General features: G+C 41.1%; 1 protein-coding gene across 3 annotated transcripts in view; it reads left to right on the top strand.

The window, feature by feature from the left end:
- The first annotated feature begins 3,483 nt into the window (after window positions 1-3,483).
- The window catches only part of LOC106589750 (mitogen-activated protein kinase kinase kinase 4), a 113,909-nt gene continuing 97,405 nt past the window's right edge, over window positions 3,484-19,987 (top strand). For 2 of the 3 annotated variants that reach the window (XM_014180062.3, XM_014180061.3), the window contains exon 1: window positions 3,484-3,782. In XM_014180062.3, the coding sequence (XP_014035537.1) occupies window positions 3,751-3,782 (32 nt within the window). In that variant the 5' untranslated portion in view covers window positions 3,484-3,750. Of the gene's footprint in view, window positions 3,783-3,867; window positions 4,078-19,987 lie in introns of those variants that run through there. The other variant, XM_014180063.3, reaches the window with a different exon arrangement.

Below are 19,987 nucleotides of genomic sequence, written 5' to 3'. Positions count from 1 at the left end.
TCACTTGGTCCTCTGCAAACTAGTTGTGTCCGAATTCTGTCAGTCAGAACTGAAGTCAGTCAGGAGGGTCTGTAGACAGTGGTTCATCCTCAGCAGCAGGATGTGGTGGGGATGCTGCTACAGGTATTTCTAATGGAGAACACATGGGCCTTAGTTTACACATGTTATTCACAGCATTTATAGTGATGGAACATCCCACATACATACCCTGCAATAATAAAATCATTGTTACCTACAATATGGAAACTTAAAACTTTGCAAAAGGGAAATTATTTATTTTGTTTATGTAATGCAGGGATGCACACATAAACACATGTGCGTGTATCCAGACACACACACGTGCGCATGCGCACAAACACACCTGAAGAATCCTGCTGGGGAGAAGTGGAAGCAAATGGGTCTTCATCCTCATCCTCAGACAACATTTGTGAAGACACCAGTGTGGCTGAGGAGGTTGATGGCTCCTCATCCTGGCCAGTGCCAGAGGCTGCTCCAAAATATTTCAGAGGTGCCCCTGAATTTGCATTGAAATACAGTATATGAGTCTGACACCCTAAATACATTTGTTGCGCAATTAAATATACATGTCATTATGCACAATTTATCAAACTTTCAGAATAGGAACCAAATGAACCATACAACCTCCTTGGCTAATTATAGGCATAAGACACCCCAAAAGACTCAATATATCACAAAAGATACAAAATATCAGCATAATATAGACGTCTTTTAAGTTAGCCTACAGCATTGGAAATTCCCCTTATTGAGCTCAGGACCTAATCAATACAATCACAAAAAACCTTTATGATGTCACCTCAATGAAAGTTAACCAAATCAATAATGTGCTAGTTAGGTTGGAATCATTTTGCTGCAGGCTACACACATTATCATGATGAAACTGTGTGAAATTATATCCAATGTTATGTAAGCTAGTTGGACAGAAAACTGAATATTGTCGTCGCCCTATGTGTAATAGCATAGCAAGCAACATAGCAACATAGGCTAACAAACATAAGTGTTATACTAGCCTATTTTATTACATGCATAATATTATACTCATAAAGAGATGACATAGCTGCATACTTTTATCTTTTGCTTGTTTCTCCTCTTCTTCTCTCCTCTTTTTCTTAAACTGGGCACTTGATGGCTTAGACCTTTTCTTATCCATTTGTGTTGATTTGGCATCGAGCATCACTACATTACCCATCCCCCAACACTGTCAACCAAGAGTCAAGACTAAACCAATTCACCTTGGTGGTGTGCAGACTGGTTTTAGATTATTCTTAACAATTTCGCACACACCAGAAAAAAATTATACAATATGTGTGTGAAACTATATATTCACAGTATAATGAATGAATTGTGGTTTATTTGAAAGCATTTCGTAGTGTGGCTGATTTGACTAATTGCATTAGTACAGTACAAAGTTAGAGGTGCGCTATTTGATAGATCCCCCGCTCCCCCTACCTCGGACTACCCCCGCCATCTCGTACTTCTGACAGGGAGACCTTCCTAGACAGTAGCCTGCCTAGCTCACAAACTAGAATCAGGGCGCCCACTGCGACAAGGTTAATTGACCCACAGTCCCACATGGTGACATGATATCATTGACGTGATGTGCAAATGAGCGATAGAAAACCGATCGCGCAAATATCACCATTACGATTTTTTTTTGTGTGGGGGCGCCCCATGCCGCCCCTGGCAAGATGCTAAATCCGCCACTGGACACCAGAGATTATTACTTGTCAACATAGGATCCTGACATGTTGCATGTTAAGAAGGTGGACTTTGTAGAGATTATTGCTTGTCAACAGAGGATCCTGACATGTTGCATGTTAAGAAGGTGGACTTTGTAGAGATTATTGCTTGTCAACAGAGGATCCTGACATGTTGCATGTTAAGAAGGTGGACTTTGTAGAGATTATTACTTGTCAACAGAGGATCCTGACATGTTGCATGTTAAGAAGGTGGACTTTGTAGAGATTATTGCTTGTCAACAGAGGATCCTGACATGTTGCATGTTAAGAAGGTGGACTTTGTAGAGATTATTACTTGTCAACAGAGGATCCTGACATGTTGCATGTTAAGAAGGTGGACTTTGTAGAGATTATTACTTGTCAACAGAGGATCCTGACATGTTGCATGTTAAGAAGGTGGACTTTGTAGAGATTATTACTTGTCAACAGAGGATCCTGATATGTTGCATGTTAAGAAGGTGGACTTTGTAGAGATTATTACTTGTCAACAGAGGATCCTGACATGTTGCATGTTAAGAAGGTGGACTTTGTAGAGATTATTACTTGTCAACAGAGGATCCTGACATGTTGCATGTTAAGAAGGTGGACTTTGTAGAGATTATTACTTGTCAACAGAGGATCCTGACATGTTGCACGTTAAGAAGGTGGACTTTGTAGAGATTATTGCTTGTCAACAGAGGATCCTGACATGTTGCATATTAAGAAGGTGGACTTTGTAGAGATTATTACTTGTCAACAGAGGATCCTGACATGTTGCATGTTAAGAAGGTGGACTTTGTAGAGATTATTGCTTGTCAACAGAGGATCCTGACATGTTGCATGTTAAGAAGGTGGACTTTGAAGAGATTATTACTTGTCAACAGAGGATCCTGACATGTTGCATGTTAAGAAGGTGGACTTTGTAGAGATTATTGCTTGTCAGAGGATCCTGACATGTTGCATGTTAAGAAGGTGGACTTTGTAGAGATTATTGCTTTGGTTATCAACTGCACGGCGCAAACAGAGAGTGCGGCTGAAAGTTTTTTGGGACTCGGAGGCACTACAAGGAATCCTGTCGATGAATGCTCTGCCCTCACAGGCACCTGAGCTTGTGTTGATGGGAAGGGCCTATAAGTATTTCAGTCAACACCTGTTGTTTACTAAGCATGTGACAAATACAATTTGATTTGAACTATGAACTACTTATTTTTTTACTTTCCCGCAATGGAATTTTTGTTTAACTTCACTGTACAGTAGGTGGCGACAATACACCAGTAGGGTGTAGTCTGCCATTAAACCTCGAAGAAGAAGCATCGTCACCACTTTGTCAAAGATTTTTTATAAATAACCCAAGATAGACCAGAGCCTATCGTTTCCAATGGGAGCAAATTAAGCATAGTGGGTAGAACAAGCAAGGAGCTCACGAGCTGTTGAGATCCTATTAGCGTGTTCTGGCATTTATTTGCATAATTCCGTTAGGGGACGCCTGTTTTGTGAAGTGCGCGTATGCAATAAGAAATGTTTGTGTTAACTTTGGCAAAGGGTAAAGTCTACAAAACACAGTCCACTCTGTTTGTTGCAGATTCTAGTTTTGGAAACAGAAAACTGTACGGAGAGCAAATGTTTCATCAATCAGGACATTTGCAGAATGTCGGTCAAAATCCATCTCCCTTGAAAATCTTCTACCACTGGGCTTCCTCTCATCACCATTGGTAGTAAGTGGAAACGCCAACCGATGCTTCCATTTACACATCCGGTGAAATATCTGTCTTGCTGTTCTGTGTGTGACTTGACTGCTGAACTGTACGAGTTGCCGTAGCACTCTTCCTCCTGCTGGAAAGATGGCGGCAGCGCACACCCGGGCGAGCCCCAATTCTGCAGGCGAAAAAAAATCTTAACAGAAAGACACTTTTCGCCCATCTTTTGCAAAAGGAAAACGTGCAAACATCTATTAAACTTGCATGGTCATGGGTGGTCTCATGCACCACTAGAACCGAGCATTCCTCGACCTGCTATGGAGCCTCCGGATAATAGCGAACCTATCAGGTAGGCGAATAATCAGTGCTACTTCGTGAAAAGAAGCTACACCGCCGGGGCTTCGCCTGCTGCCACTTTGTGAGCTGAATGTGACAACCCACGCGGGTCAATTGGCGCGCTTGTGCGTCTAAAGGCAAACTACTGTCACAAAGTGGTCTGCGTGCCGGTGCAACGTTTTTGCAGCGTTAAAAGTTGCAAAGTTTTTGGGAGATACATCTGTTCTCTGAAATATCACTTTGCACTGTGTTTCAATTTGTTGTGGAATTATTGGAGGGATGGAGGAAATACTAACCTTTTGAAAGAGGTAACTAACTATTTTTGATTTCGCATTCGATTTGCAACATCGAAAGGCAGCTACCTAGCAACTTGCTAGGCTAGCTATGTGGCTAACGTTACTTTAACGGGTCGTTGAGTTTATTCAGATTTGTCAGTTGCAAATTAACATTGCTCATTTTTCTTGCAAAGTTTGGTAGCTATTAGCGTTCGTCAGGATTGTTTCAACATTTTCTACATGTACGGTATGCACGAACTTCAATATAACTGTATTTGAAACATTAAGTTACATGTTTTATAAATTTTCTTGAATTGTTAGCCAACGTTAGCTAGCTAGTTATAGAAGCTATCTTTAACCAGTTAACGTTAGATAGGCAGTTCGCTAACTTACTACGCTAGGCTCCACGTCATAACTAGTTATATTTGCTGGGGACATGCATTTTATGACAGTGTTGTACTTGCAGCCAAAAAAGTAAGTAAGAATTCAGTGACTAGGCTGATATGCTGTGTTGTTAGCTATGACTTGAACTGAGAAGATAGGGAAACTACTGTTTTGGAATGTCTTATTTAGCTTTCCAAGAAATCAAAACTGTTCTCAGCACAGTAGGAAAAGCACATAGCTATGTGCTGCCAACACTGGCACATGAACATGATCTCGTTCTAGCAACGGTTATGAAATTTCAAAACCTTTTTGTGGAACATGGTTAGCTTACTAGCTACAATAGACCACTGATTGCTTAGGTTGATTGAACAGTTATATTATATGCTAAATTACACACCCATGAATTTCGTGCTTGCTGTTGTATGTGTGGTGATCATCATGTAAACATTGCAAATCACCAAGGGGAAAAATATTATTTCCAAGCTTGAGCTAGTTGACAGGGGACTGGTATTGCCGGATATACAATGATGCCTGCTCTTTGTTCAGGAGAGAGAATGTTGTTAACGTGTTTTCTGCCTTAAGCTTTTCAGATGCCATTTGTTGTTAGCCAGGGATTGCATGTACAGTCGGTGTGTGCTCTGTATTCCACTGGAAAACGGCCTCTGAGTTATTGCTTCCAGTTGATTTTACTGCCAGTGGAATGCATGTTGTGGAATGTTTTTGTTCTATGTGCATCTCTTTTGACCCCACACGACGTCATTGGGTTTGTTTGCCCCTGACTCTTGGCGACAGATTCTCTGGAATCCAATGTTATGTCTCTCTCTCTTGAGGCATGCAAGAGTGCCTGGCCTACACTGCATGGGGGACTGAATTTAAATGGATAGAATGATGTTCAGAGTGCAAAAATGTGTTCAATGCTTTAGTGTGGTTCTTGATTGTCTGTGTCATCACTTTGATCATACTGGTTGGCTGTGTTTTCAATCCAAGTCTCCTTTGCAAGCACAAACACAGACTTGAATATCTAGTCACTGTACTGCTGCTGTCAGACTAGCCTGGTCCCACATATCTTTGTGCTCTTTCCAACTCCATTGCACTCCTTGTCAAGCCGAACATGGCATGACAATTAGGTTGTTTTCACACTTGGTCCCTTTCAGGCAAGTTTTGTGAACTGTGTGGTTTTTTTGTTTTTTTTTGTGTGCGGTGTGAACACTTTGAGCCTCAATGTGAACCGAACTATCTCGAGAGGTGGTCTTTCTGTTTGCTTGAATTCCGCAGTCCTGTTCCCTTTTTGTAGGACAACGTGAACACAAAGCTCCCCAGGTTCGCTTGTCGTTGTTCCCCCACACTAGACTACCGCAACACCGTTCCCCCTACCATAAACCCTCATATTGGTGTCCCAAAAGGAGAAGATAATGTGCAGATTAGCAGGGGGAAAAAAGTGCTGTTTTTGGATATTGATTAGCGATTGTCAAGGATGCACATAAATTCCCAAGTAAACTCAGCAAAAAAAGAAACATCCTCTCACTGTCAACTGCGTTTATTTTCAGCAAACTTAACATGTGTAAATATTTGTATGAACATAAGATTCAACAACTGAGACATAAACTGAACAAGTTCCACAGACATGTGACTAACAGAAATTGAATGTGTCCCTGAGAAAAGGGGTGGGGGTCAAAAGTAACAGTCAGTATCTGGTGTGGCCACCAGCTGCATTAAGTACTGCAGTGCATCTCCTCTTCGTGGACTGCACCAGATTTGCCAGTTCTTGCAGTGAGATGTTACCCCACTCTTCTACCAAGGCACCTGCAAGTTCCCGGACATTTCTGGGGGGAAATGGACAAAGCCCTCACCCTCCGATCCAACAGGTCCCAGACGTGCTCAATGGGATTGAGATCCGGGCTCTTCGCTGGCCATGGCAGAACACTGACATTCCTGTCTTGCAGGAAGTCACGCACAGAACGAGCAGTATGGCTGGTGGCATTGTCATGCTGGAGGGTCATGTCAGGATGAGCCTGCAGGAAGGGTACCACATGAGGGAGGAGGATATCTTCCCTGTAACCCACCTCCAAATCGATCCCGCTCCAGAGTAGAAGTCAACCGGTTATGATTTTTCAACGCCGATACTGATTATTAGAGGACCAAAAAAAGCTGATACCAATTAATCGTCCGACTTTTATATATATATTTGTTATATGACAATACTGAATGAACAATCAACCCTTTTATTGTAACTTAATATAATACATCAATAAAATCTATTTAGTTTCAAATAAATAATGAAACATGTTCAATTTGGTTTAAATAATACAAAAACAGTGTTGGAGAAGAAAGTAAAAGTGCAGTATGTGCCATGTAAAAAAGCTAACGTTTAAGTTCCTTGCTCAGAACCTGAGAACATATGAAAGCTGGTGGTTCAACATTCCCAGTTCTTCAATATTGCCAGTTAAGAAGTTTTATGTTATAGTTATTATAGGAATTATGACGCGTCAACTATTTCTCTCTACCATTTGTATTTCATATACCTTTGACTATTGGATGTTCTTATAGGCACTTTACTATTGCCAGCCTAATCTCAGGAGTTGATAGGCTTGTAGTCATTAACAGCACTGTGCAACAAGCATTGCTGAGAGCTGCTTAATATTGTAAAATCCAGGAACTATCATTTCGAAAACAAAACGTTTATTCTTTCAGTGAAATACGGAACCATTCTGTATTTTGTCGAACGGGTGGCAACCCTAAGTCTAAATATTGCAGTTACTTTGCACAACCTTCAATGTTATGTCAAAATTATGTAAAAATCTGGCAAATTAATTACGGTCTTTGCTAGGAAGAAACACAGCTCGCAACGAGCCAGGTGGTCCAAACTGTTGCATATACCCTGACTCTGCTTGCACTGAACGCAAGAGAAGTGACACAATTACCCTAGTTAATATTTCCTGCTAACATGCATTTATTTTAACCAAAATATAAAGGTTTAAAAAAATATACTACTGTGTATTGATTTTAAGAAAGGCATTGATGTTTATGGTTAGGCTTTTTTCCCCAGAGTTCACTTTAAAGAGGACTCCGATCGGTTCTTTTAAAGAGGACCATGTGTGAAAACACCCTTTTAGTGACAAGGAGTTGGCATTATGGCACAGACTGGCATTCAGGCTTGCGTCAGACTGTCAGTTGCTACTGATGTAAATTCTTATAGGGGCGTTCCAAATGTCAAGTCAAAAGTAGTGCACTAATGTAGGGAATAGGGTGACATTTGGTATGTAGAGTAAGCATACCTATTAAGCCCATGTACCCATTAAGCCCACTTCCATCTTTGGATTCAACTAAACTAGAAAACAAACATTTTCTGCCGTTTCAACTAATTCATATGCTTTTCTACAACTTTTTTTTATTCTAAGCCAATCAGATGTTTTAACTTATTGACAATTGTGTGTGTGTTACCAATTTCAAAGCTGCAAAAATACAGCAGGCAATTATAGACACCGGCCATCTTGGAGTCATCTAAACGCATAAATAGCATTATAAATATTCACTTACCTTTAATAATCTTCATCAGAAGGCACTTCCAGGATTCCCAGGTCCACAACAAATGTTTTGTTCGATAAAGTTCATCATTTATGTCCAAATAACTCCATGTTGTTTGCGCGTTCAGTAGGCTACTCAAAATGTGACGACGAAAGTCAAAAAAAAGTTCTATTTACGTTCGTTCAAACATGTCAAACGTTGTATAGCATCAATCTTTAGGGCCTTGAGAACGTGAAACTTCAGTAATATTCCAACCGGACGTTTGCATTGCCTTGAAAAACGCAGGGGATTTCTCACATGAACGCACCCTATGAACTGATGTGATATTCAGGGCACCTGCTTACCAGCGTTCTCCTTCGGCCTGTGTTTACCGCAAACGGCTCAAACTACTTTCTAAGACTGTTGACATCTAGTGGAAGCCTTAGGAAGTGCTATTTGAGTCCTAACTCACTGTGTGTCAGAAAGGCAAGGACTTAAGAACTACAGGAACCAGATTTTCATTTCCTGGTTGGATTTCTCTCAGGTTTTTGCCTGCCATTTGAGTTCTGTTATACTCACAGACGACATTCAAACAGTTTTGGAAACTTTAGTGTTTTCTATCCAAATCTACTAATAATATGCATATCCTAGCTTCTGAGTTTGAGTAGGAGGCAGTTTAATATGGGCACGTATTTCATCCGAAAGTGACAATACTGCCCCCTAGCCCTAAAAGGTTAAGGCCAGTATGCTCCAGTTAAGGCCAGTATGCTCCAGTTAAGGCCAGTATGCTCCAGTTAAGGCCAGTATGCTCCAGTTAAGGCCAGTATGCTCCAGTTAAGGCCAGTATGCTCCAGTTAAGGCCAGTATGCTCCAGTTAAGGCCAGTATGCTCCAGTTAAGGCCAGTATGCTCCAGTTAAGGCCAGTATGCATTGAAACACATGGGGATAGTTTGTTGATATCCCTAATATTCAATGAACATGAGCATACATTTTTGTTCAAATTTTAAGTTGATTTAAAACAAACTACAGTTGTGCATCTACCCATGGTGCCTTTACAAAGATTTGAAACAATTAGGAATAATTATACTCCAAGACATTTGGAGCCGACAGGTAGTTGTTGATGCAGAATGTTAGGGTTGAGGGATATCAGAGATACAAAAACCTACAGGTGGTGGATAAAAATGCAAACAAATGAGAGAGAGAGAAGATGATGACTATTGGGAGACTACTCATGCACTTTTGGGTTGGGGCATTGTCATATTGTTGTCTTTCATTCATCCAGGTGATTCTGTTTGGTCCACCTGTACTTTATTTAATACAAGGTAGAGCGGGAGATTTGAAACGGTCTTCAGATACGCTTTAGGAAGATGAGTTGAACTAATTAACAAGAAAATAGCAGTACTGCAAATGTGAATTAGCTTTCAGATAATTCCTAAACCGTTGTATTCTGGTCTTTGTTGCATGGCTTCTTATCTACAGAGGGCCAGTGTGGGTGCAGGTTTGTGTTCTAAGCAATAACACACCTGATTCGACTAATGTCTTGATTGAAGTCTGATTAGTTGAATCAGGCGTGTACTGGTCAGCAAGAACAAAAGCCCTAGTCCACATTGTTCTCTGTGGATACGGTTGGACACTTCCTGTTTTAAGCGCTACTTTCATGATGAATAGCAATGATCATTTTATTTGACCTTTAGGGGTGATTCATATAATGTAACTTTATGTAAGAAGTGTCAGTTTGTAAGTTTTGAACATTGATTGTTTAAGAGGTGGGCTTATTTGGAACACCCATGGGCTTAAAGCGTACAGTCGGTACCCATTAAGCCCAGTTCGGACTTTTCACACATTTATCAAATATTTGTCTTATTAAAACACGTAAGTAAAGTCATAACTTCACAAGAGATTTAAATATTTGTCTCATTAAAACACAAGATTAATCTTTCATTTTATAATAACTTTTCTAACATATACTGCTCTCATTTTTGTAAGAAATGTCAACTCAGATTTTGGTGGGCTTAATGGGTATACTCGCCCTGCTCATGGTTATGCAGCTGCAGCGTATGGGTGGGGACTGGGGAAATTGAAGTTCCTCTCTTCCAGGAATCAGTTTGTGCACTGCAGGCTCATTGTATTTTTGTCCTAACTCATTGGCTGCATCCCACATAGCTCCCTATTACCCTTATAGTGCACTACTCTGGTCAAAAGAAGTGCACTATATAGGGAATAGGGTGACATTTGGGACTAAGACATAAACATGCCCTGCAGGCAAGGCACTTACTGGAGGGCCCTCTGGTTTTGACCAATGTTTTTCCGGAGAAGCGGGGAAAACCTCAAAGGCTGGAACTGGGATTGCTTTGGGCTTGAATATTATAGCAATGATGTCATATTGTCAATAGTAGAGTTCCAAGTTCCAACAAAGCTGCCCTCTCCTCCCCCCTCTAGAGTCCCTGGCAGCATCCCAAATGGGGAAATGTCACTCTATTCCGTTTAAGTCCTGTTCAAAAGTAGTGCACTATGTAGGGAATTGGGTGCCATTTGGGACACAGCCCCCTCTCTGTCCGGCATGTGCAGAACATGGAGGGAGAGAGACAAACAAACACCCCTGTCCCTGACTGTGTAAGACAAGATCATTTGCAAACATGTTTAAATATGCATGCACAGCACTCACTATTAATTTCTCATGCCAACCATTGCAAGGACGAACAGGACAGATATTTTGTCAGTGCTTTCTTGCTATTTGGTCCTCTGGCTGGGCAAGTAACATTCAGGCACACTCGCATGCATTCCAGGGATTTCAGGATGTGGTGTAGTCCTGCGTAGAGGAGAGGATAGTCGCCTCATGGCCCGAAGCCTGAGGAACCTGTGGCTAGAACTCATTAATGCAACCCACATTCCCCCTGTGGCTGTAACACTCTGGAACCCCCCCCCCCCAGGCTAGCACTCCTAAACTTTGGCTGACACTTTGTATTTTTTTCTAACTTTTCTCATCTTCTCGCTCTCGCTATTTCTTTCTTTCTTGTCTCTCTCTCTCTCTCTCTCACCCCTATCTGTCTCTCTCCCATAAACAGCTGCAGCACCTGTTTGTGCACGCATGAAAAAGACTGGTTGCGTGTCATGCCACCATGTGATTCAGGAAGGAAGGTTATTCAGACCATAATCATTACATGATTGTCTGTTTACATTGTGCCCAAGCTAGCACAGGTTGGTGTTAGCGTGCAGGGCAAGCTTTTCATAGTTTTACTTTAATTATGGTATCGTCAGCCAAGGCTGTGGTTGCAGGATGTTGAGTAGGCCTAGCTGTGTATGGACTTGGGTTGTAAGTGTACTGCTGTTTTTGTGTTACGTGAGTCCAGAGGTTGCACAGTTTAGACCCTCTGTTCTCCCATGGATCTAAAGCAGTGGCAGGGCATTCCAATCCAGGCTGTGCTGTTCTAGATTAACAGCTGGTCTCTCAGGGGATGCAGTGTTCTGTTTCAGTGTTGTCATAAGTATTGCGCAGCAAGTAGCACACAAATGATGACTGTTCCTTTTTGCAAAATGATTTTGCCCAGGGTTCAAGTTCATTCTTCATGTTATCATAACATGCTGTGGTGTGTGTACTGCATGCATGCACAGGTGTGGGCCTGTGCTGTGCACTGTGTGTGTGGGGTCCAATGTGTCTGTCCGGGTGGCGTCAGTCACACATTCTCACTGTTTCCTGAGCAGGGTGGGGTCAGGTCTGTTCTGTTTTCTTTTTGTTGTATTTTCCTTTTGGTTCGGATTCTGCTGTCATTCTGCTGGTCTTACAGAGAAGGATGTTGAGGAGCTACAGATGCATGCAACACAGGAACCGTAATTTCATAGATGACTTGCATAGAATAAAAAAGAAAAGCTCAATTGCACCCTTCAGTCTTTTAAAAGATGTAGCCTATGCTCTGGCATAGTAATGGATCTTATCTGAAATTACTCAGTTAACCTCTATGGGCAAGGCGGGACGAATTCGTCCCACCTACGTAACAGCCACCTGAATTCAGTGGCGCGATTTTTGAATCGTTTGAAATCCTATTACTTCAATTTCTCAAACATATGACTATTTTACAGCTATTTAAAGACAAGACTCTCCTTAATCTAACCACACTGTCCGATTTCAAAAAGGCTTTACAACGAAAGCAAAACATTAGATTATGTCAGGAGAGTGCCCAGCCAGAAATAATCAGACACCCATTTTTCAAGCTAGCATATAATGTCACAAAAACCCAAACCACAGCTAAATGCAGCACTAACCTTTTATGATCTTCATCAGATGACACACCTAGGACATTATGTTATACAATACATGCATGTCTGTTCAATCAAGTTCATATTTATATCAAAAAACAGCTTTTTACATTAGCATGTGACGTTCAGAAAAAGCATACCCCCCCCCGCAAACTTCCGGGGAATTTACTAACAGTTTGCTAAATTACTCACGATAAACGTTGTTTTGTCAAATGTCTAGTCAGCATTTTCCGTGCTTGACGCCCAAGTGCTTCACTTTTTAACTAGCTAAAAGCAGGCTAGTTGGAGTCTGTGTACTTCCATTTGTACCACCGCACGGTATAGCAATGTATGAGTTGAAATATTGTACGCATGCGGTACACAGAACTCACCACAGCCTAGTGTGGCACCCCCAACGTAGTGTTGCGGACTGCTCCACTGACAATGAGTGACTTCCGCCAGAACACAATGAGTTTGTTGCTTCTGGTGGACACGAGGCGTCAGTCTATAGTGGCTTTTTTGAATTCACTTTTAGAAACATGAGTTTGGACAGGGTGTGGCTTCAGGCTCATGCAATGGTACCTGGAGAGCAGGCCAGCAGCAGAGAATAACCTCTCCACACTTTGCAGAGCAACAGGGGATGCTAAATACCCTTCGGGCCACTCATATTTTATTTTTCTATAGGTAGGCCTAAAGGTCTTTAGACAAGATAACTCTAAAAAAATTGACAACTCCTTGAAATAGGTCATATGTCAGGCCCATTGGGCCAAAATCTATGATAGCTTATTGTATAGATAATAGAACGAAAATGAGCAAAACTTAAGAGATTTGTTTTTAAATATATTAATACTACGATGACACACTTGGCTAGCTACCCACCTCGTTCCTGTGTTAGCATGATGTGTACTACATGCACATGCTTTCTGGATATCTTCAGATTCCACAAGGATTCTTTAGTTGTGGACACTACTGCACTCCCTCTTGGTCCTCATCTTTGTAAGTCACCTTGATTTCTGCACCTGTGTTTTCAGTTTCTTTCTGAAAATATTTAGTGAACTCCATGACAGTCCCTAAAGCAAGGGGCTATAGCAGCACACAAGTAGCCAACAAATGCATGCTATGATGTGAGGTGGGCGCCACTGGAGCGGTACTGAAGCGAAATTGGAGCTACTCCAGCTTTTGGGAAACTTGCTCCAGTCACATTGGGCGCATGCCTAGGCCTACCGGTGGTATGAATTTGGGACCCATTCTCCCACAACTGTCCCAGAGTTTTTGGGCTATTTCTTTCCCAACAAGCTGACTCATAGAATAGGTAAACTTTTCTACTATGAGGGATAGTAGATTGACATGGGCTCATAGGCGGCGTGTCCATAAGGCTAAGCTAAGCTTTTTCTAAGTGAATTTATATTGCCAAAATAATATAGCCTAATTAGCCTACTCCTGTCTATACAGAAATAAATACAATCTGTCAAAATAGGCTACTAAAGCCTGATTTTGCCACAGCTGGTCATTAGCTTCCCATAACTTCAAAATAAATAAGTTGTGGATTGTTTTAAATCGCATTGCCTACAGTCGGAAAGGAAAGGCAGCGGGTGCACCAAACAGATGCTTGTTGAGTTGTGATTTGTCTGTGAAAAGTAGTGGCCTAGCCAGGCATATCACAATATTTCAAAACTCAATCCCGGAAAACAGTTTGGAAAGCAAATGGCTATTGCTGTAAAGAGAAGACAACTAAAAGACATGAGTATTTTCATTATCAAAATTCTCAATTTAATTGAGCGATCAACACTAGGCCTATAGCCTACAGTATCTTACTGGCACCAGTGGAGAGCATCAGCTATGTCCCCGGTCAGTGCTAATACGTTTTGTTTTTGGACAATTTCCTCCTCCAGCTTAGATGAACGTCATATTGTATTTGTCACCCCTTCTCATAGGCCAATTTATATGGACGTCATTTTTATTGATCTGTTTGTCAGTGTCGGCAGAGTAGGCTAACCTGTAATTTGTCCTATTTAAGAAGTATTCTGTTTAATGTCTCCAGCCATAAAGTGTAGTAGAATAGAATTGCATGAAATGTGTTTTTCCTGTGCAAAGAGAAGAATGTATCTGATGTAGTCTGTAGGCCATTCCTCAACGCCGATGGTTCTTAATATGAATTACCGTAATCTAAATGTGATTTATGTCATTCTGAGCACTATGGGTAGATGCCCTAATCAGGTTACGCACCCAATGCATATTGGTCTGGTAAATTGCTCAAATGTCTGGTAAATTTAACCTCTATGGGCTAGGTGGGACGCTTGCGTCCCACCTACGTAACAGCCACTTGCAGCCTGTGGCGCGATTTTCAAAACCTTAAAAATGCTATTACTTCAATTTCTCGAGCATATGACTATTTTACAGCTATTTAAAGACAAGACTCTCGTTAATCTAACCACACTGTCCGATTTCAAAAAGGCTTTACAACGAAAGCAAAACATTAGATTATGTCAGCAGAGTACCAAGCCAGAAATAATCAGACACCCATTTTTCAAGCCAGCATATAATGTCACCAAAACCCAGAAGACAGCTAAATGCAGCACTCACCTTTGATGATCTTCATCAGATGACAACCCTAGGACATTATGTTATACAATACATGCATGTTTTGTTCAATCAAGTTCATATTTATATCAAAACCCAGCTTATTACATTAGCATGTGACGTTCAGAACTAGCATACCCCCCGCAAACATTTTTACTAAATTACTCACGATAAACGTTCACAAAAAGCATAACTTATTTTAAGAATTATAGATACAGACCTCCTCTATGCACTCGATATGTCCGATTTTAAAATAGCTTTTTGGTGAAAGCACATTTTGCAATATTCTAAGTACATAGCCCAGGCATCACGGGCTCGCTATTTAGACACCCGGCAAGTTTAGCACTCACCATAATCATATTTACTATTATAAAAGTTTGATTACCTTTTGTTGTCTTCGTCAGAATGCACACCCAGGACTGCTACTTCAATAACAAATGTTGGTTTGGTCCAAAATAATCCATCGTTATATCCGAATAGCGGCGTTTTGTTCGTGCGTTCCAGACACTATCCGAAATAGTAAAGAAGTGTCGCGCGCATGGCGCAATTCGTGACAATAAAATTCTAAATATTCCATTACCGTACTTCGAAGCATGTCAACCGCTGTTTAAAATCAATTTTTACGCCATTTTTCTCGTAGAAAAGCGATAATATTCCGACAGGGAATCTCCTTTTCGGCAAACAGAGGAAAAAAATCACAAAGGCGGGGGCGGTCGGGTCACGCGCATAAGCCCAGAGTCCTTTGATCGGCCACTTGAGAAAGGCGATAATGTGTTTCAGCCTGGGGCTGGAATGACGACATTCTGTTTTTTCCCGGGCTCTGAGAGCCTATGGAAGACGTGGGAAGTGTCACGTTAGAGCAGAGATCCTTAGTAAAAGATAGAGATGGAAAAGAAGTTCAAGAAATGGTCAGACAGGCCACTTCCTGTAAAGGAATCTCTCAGGTTTTGACCTGCCATTTGAGTTCTGTTATACTCACAGACACCATTCAAACAGTTTTAGAAACTTTAGGGTGTTTTCTATCCATATGTAATAAGTATATGCATATTCTAGTTACTGGGTAGGAGTGGTAACCAGATTAAATCGGGTATGTTTTTTATCCAGCCGTGTCAATACTGCCCCCTAGCCCTAACAGGTTTTAAAATGCTGCATGTCAAATGTCCAGCCCCACATTTTCATAACGGAAACCCTGACACACACTGCAGCGGGTGCTCCGCCGAGGCCAGAGTCAGCAACCCTTATCAATCTGTCCAGGCAGTGTACTGTTGCCAGATTTCAATGATACTTTCTACAGTGGTCCTCAAACATTTTATAGTCCCGTACCCTTTCAAACATTCAACCTCCAGCTGTGTACCCCCTCCAGCACCAGGGTCAGCGCACTCAAATGTTTTTTTGCCATTTTAAGCCTGCCCCACACACTACAATACATTTATTAAACCTAAGAATTCGTTTTTTTCACAACCTGGCTCTTGGGAAGTGACAAAGAGCTCTCATAGGATCAGGGCACAAATAATAATCAATCATTTTGCTCTTTTATTTATCCATCTTACATATAAAAGCTCATTTGTTCATCAAAAATGGTGAATAACTCACCACAGGTTAATGAGAAGGGTGTGCTTGAAATTATGCACATAACTCCGCAATGTTGGGTTGTATTGGAGAGAGTCTCAGTCTTAAATCAATTTCCACACAGTCTGTGCCTGTATTTGTGTTTTCATGCTAGTGAGGACCGAGAATCCACTCTCACATAGGTACGTGGTTGCAAAGGGCATCAGTGTCTTACCCTGCCTTTGCAAATCGCGCTGTTATCTGGCAGTGGCTTCTGATTTTAAATTAAATTTTAACAGAACCGCTTGTTGCAAATTTGATGAGGCTCTCTTGTTCAGATATCGGTAAGTGGACTGGAGGCAAGGCGTGAAAGGCATAACGAATCCAGTTGTTTGTGTCATCCGTTTCAGGAAAGTACCTGCGTAATTGCACACCAACTCACTCAGGTGCTTCACTATATAACATTTGACATTGTCTGTAAGCTTGAGTTCATTTGCACACAAAAAATCATGCAATGATGGAAAGACCTGTGTGTTGTCCTGGTTAATGCAGGCAGAAAAGAGCTCCAATTTCTTTGCCTCAATTTTCTACCGCATATTGAATATAGTTTCAGAGTCCCTGTAATCTTAGTTTCAGATCATTCAGGTGAGTTAAAAACAGTTGTGTGAGAAACTCGTCATCATGCAAGCGGTCAGACAAGTGAAAATGATGGTCAGGAAAAACTTTAAGCTCGTCTCTCAAAAAAATAATACTTTACTCCTTGATAACCTGCCCACTTCTGTATGTTAAAGCGTTACATGGTCGCTGCCCATATCATTGCATAATGCAGAAAATAGGGGCCTTGCTTTAACCTGTTGGGGATAGGGGGCAGTATTTGCATGGCCGGATAAAAAACGTACCCGATTTAAATCTGGTTACTACTCCTGCCCAGTAACTAGAATATGCATATAATTATTGGCTTTGGATAGAAAACACCCTAAAGTTTCTAAAACTGTTTGAATGGTGTCTGTGAGTATAACAGAACTCATATGGCAGGCAAAAACCTGAGAAGATTCCTTACAGGAAGTGGCCTGTCTGACAAGTTCTTGTTCTTCTTGGCTCTGTTTATTGAAGACTGAGGATCTTTGCTGTAACGTGACACTTCCTACGGCTCCCATAGGCTCTCAGAACCCGGGAAAAAGCTGAATGATGTAATTCCAGCCTCTGGCTGAAAAACATTAGCGCGTTTGGATAGTGGCCGGTCAGAGTACCATCAGACTGAGGCTCGTGCACGAGTCGACCCCATGTTTTATTTTCTTTCGTCTTTGAACGTAAACACGCTTTCCCGGTCGGAATATTATTGCTTTTTTTACGAGAAAAATGGCATAAAAATTGATTTTAAACAGCGGTTGACATGCTTCGAAGTACGGTAATGGAATATTTCGATTTTATTTTTATTTTTTTTTGTCACGAAATGCGTCGTGCCCTTCTTTACCATTCGGATAGTGTCTTGAATGCACGAACAAAACAGAGGATATTTGAACATAACTATGGATTATTTTGAACCAAACCAACATTTGTTATTGAAGTAGAAGTCCTGGGAGTGCAGTCTGACGAAGAACAGCAAAGGTAATAACATTTTTCTTATAGTAAATCTGACTGGTCAGGGCTAAACTTGGTGGGTGTCTAAATAGCTAGCCCTGTGATGCCGGGCTATCTACTCAGAATATTGCAAAATTTGCTTTCACCGAAAAGCTATTTTAAAATCGGACATATCGAGTGCATAGAGGAGTTCTGTATCTATAATTCTTAAAATATTTGTTATGCTTTTTGTGAACGTTTATCGTGAGTAATTTTATAAATTCACCGGAAGTTTGCGGGGGGTATGCTAGTTCTGAACCTCACATGCTAATGTAAAAAGCTGGTTTTTGATATAAATATGAACTTGATTGAACAAAACATGCATGTATTGTATAACATAATGTCCTAGGATTGTCGTCTGATGAAGATCATCAAAGGTTAGTGCTGCATTTAGCTGTGGTTTGGGTTTATGTGACATTATATGCTAGCTTGAAAAATGGGTGTCTGATTATTTCTGGCTGGGTACTCTGCTGACATAATCTAATGTTTTGCTTTCGTTGTAAAGCCTTTTTGAAATCGGACAGTGTGGTTAGATTAACGAGAGTCTTGTCTTTAAAATGGTGTAAAATAGTCATATGTTTGAGAAATTGAAGTAATAGCATTTGTAAGGTATTTGAATAACGCGCCACGGGATTCAACTAGCTGTTGAGTAGGTGGGACGATTTCGTCCCGCCGACCATAGAGAGGCTAACAAAGTTAACCATTTTCACTGTAGTGTCCAAAACGTCTTTCAAGCTGTCAGGCATTCCCTTGGCATCACAGGCTCTCGGTGGATGTTGCAGTGTACCCAAGTGGCGTCAGGAGCAACTGCTTGAATGGGCGTTACCACTACACTATGTCTCTCTGTCATGGCTTTTGCGCCGTCAGTACAGATACCAACACATCTTGACCACCAAAGTCTATTTGATGTCACAAAGCTGTCCAGTACTTTAAAAATATCCTCTCATGTTGTCCTGGTTTTCAGTGGTTTGCAGAAGAGGATGTCTTCCTTAATTGACCCCCCATAATCGTAACGGACGTAAACCAGGAGCTGTGCCAGGTCCTCCAAGTCTGTTTACTCATCCAGCTGTAACGCATAGAATTCACTGGCTTGTATGCAAAGCAGTAACTGTTTCAAAACAACTCCTGCCATGTCACTGATGCGTCGTGAAAGTGTTGTTTGATGAAGGCATTGTTTGTATAGTTTTTTGGGGCCTTTTCCCCCAGCATTGTCCCAGCCATATGCGCGGCAGCAGGAATAATTAAGTCCCCCACAATAGTATGGGACTTTCCTATCCTAGGCACTCGGTAGCTCACCATATATAAGACTCTTCTAGCCCCTTCTTATTAACCTTTCTGGGAGGCGTCCCACCTCGACAACAGCCAGTGAAATTGCAGGGCGCCAAATTCAAAACAACAGAAATCTCATAATTAAAGTTCCTTAAACATACAAGTATTATACACCATTTTAAAGATGCACTTCTTGTTAATCCAGCCACAGTGTCTGATTTCAAAAAGGCTTTATGGTGAAAGCACACCATACGATTATGTTAGGTCAGCGCCTAGTCACAAAAAACACAGCCATTTTCCAGTCAAAGAGAGGAGTCACAAAAAGCAGAAATAGAGAAAATGAATCACTAACCTTTGATCTTTATCAGATGGCACTCATAGGACTTCATGTTACACAATACATGTATGTTTTGTTCGATAAAGTTCATATTTATATCCAAAAATCTCAGTTATCGCGGCAATGTTATGTTCAGTAATGTTTTGCCTACAAAACACCCAGTGATTTTTGCAGAGAGCCACATCAATTTACAGAAATACTCATCATAAACTTTGATGAAAGATACAAGTGTTATGCATAGGATTATAGATAAACTTCACCTTAATGCAACCGCTGTGTCAGATTTCAAAAGCTTCACGGCGAAAGCACACCTTGCGATAATCTAAGTGCTCAGCTACCAAAACAAGCCATACAGATACCCGCCATGTTGTGGAGTCAACAAAAGTCAGAAATAGTGTTTTAAATATTCACTTACCTTTGATCTTCATCGGAATGCACTCCCAGGAATCCCAGTTCCACAATAAATGT

Source organism: Salmo salar, chromosome 28 (assembly GCF_965601325.2).
Source record: "Salmo salar chromosome 28, fSalSal1, whole genome shotgun sequence".
In the NCBI taxonomy this organism is placed as follows: Eukaryota; Metazoa; Chordata; class Actinopteri; order Salmoniformes; family Salmonidae; genus Salmo; species Salmo salar.
This window is presented reverse-complemented; position numbering and strand designations above follow the sequence as displayed.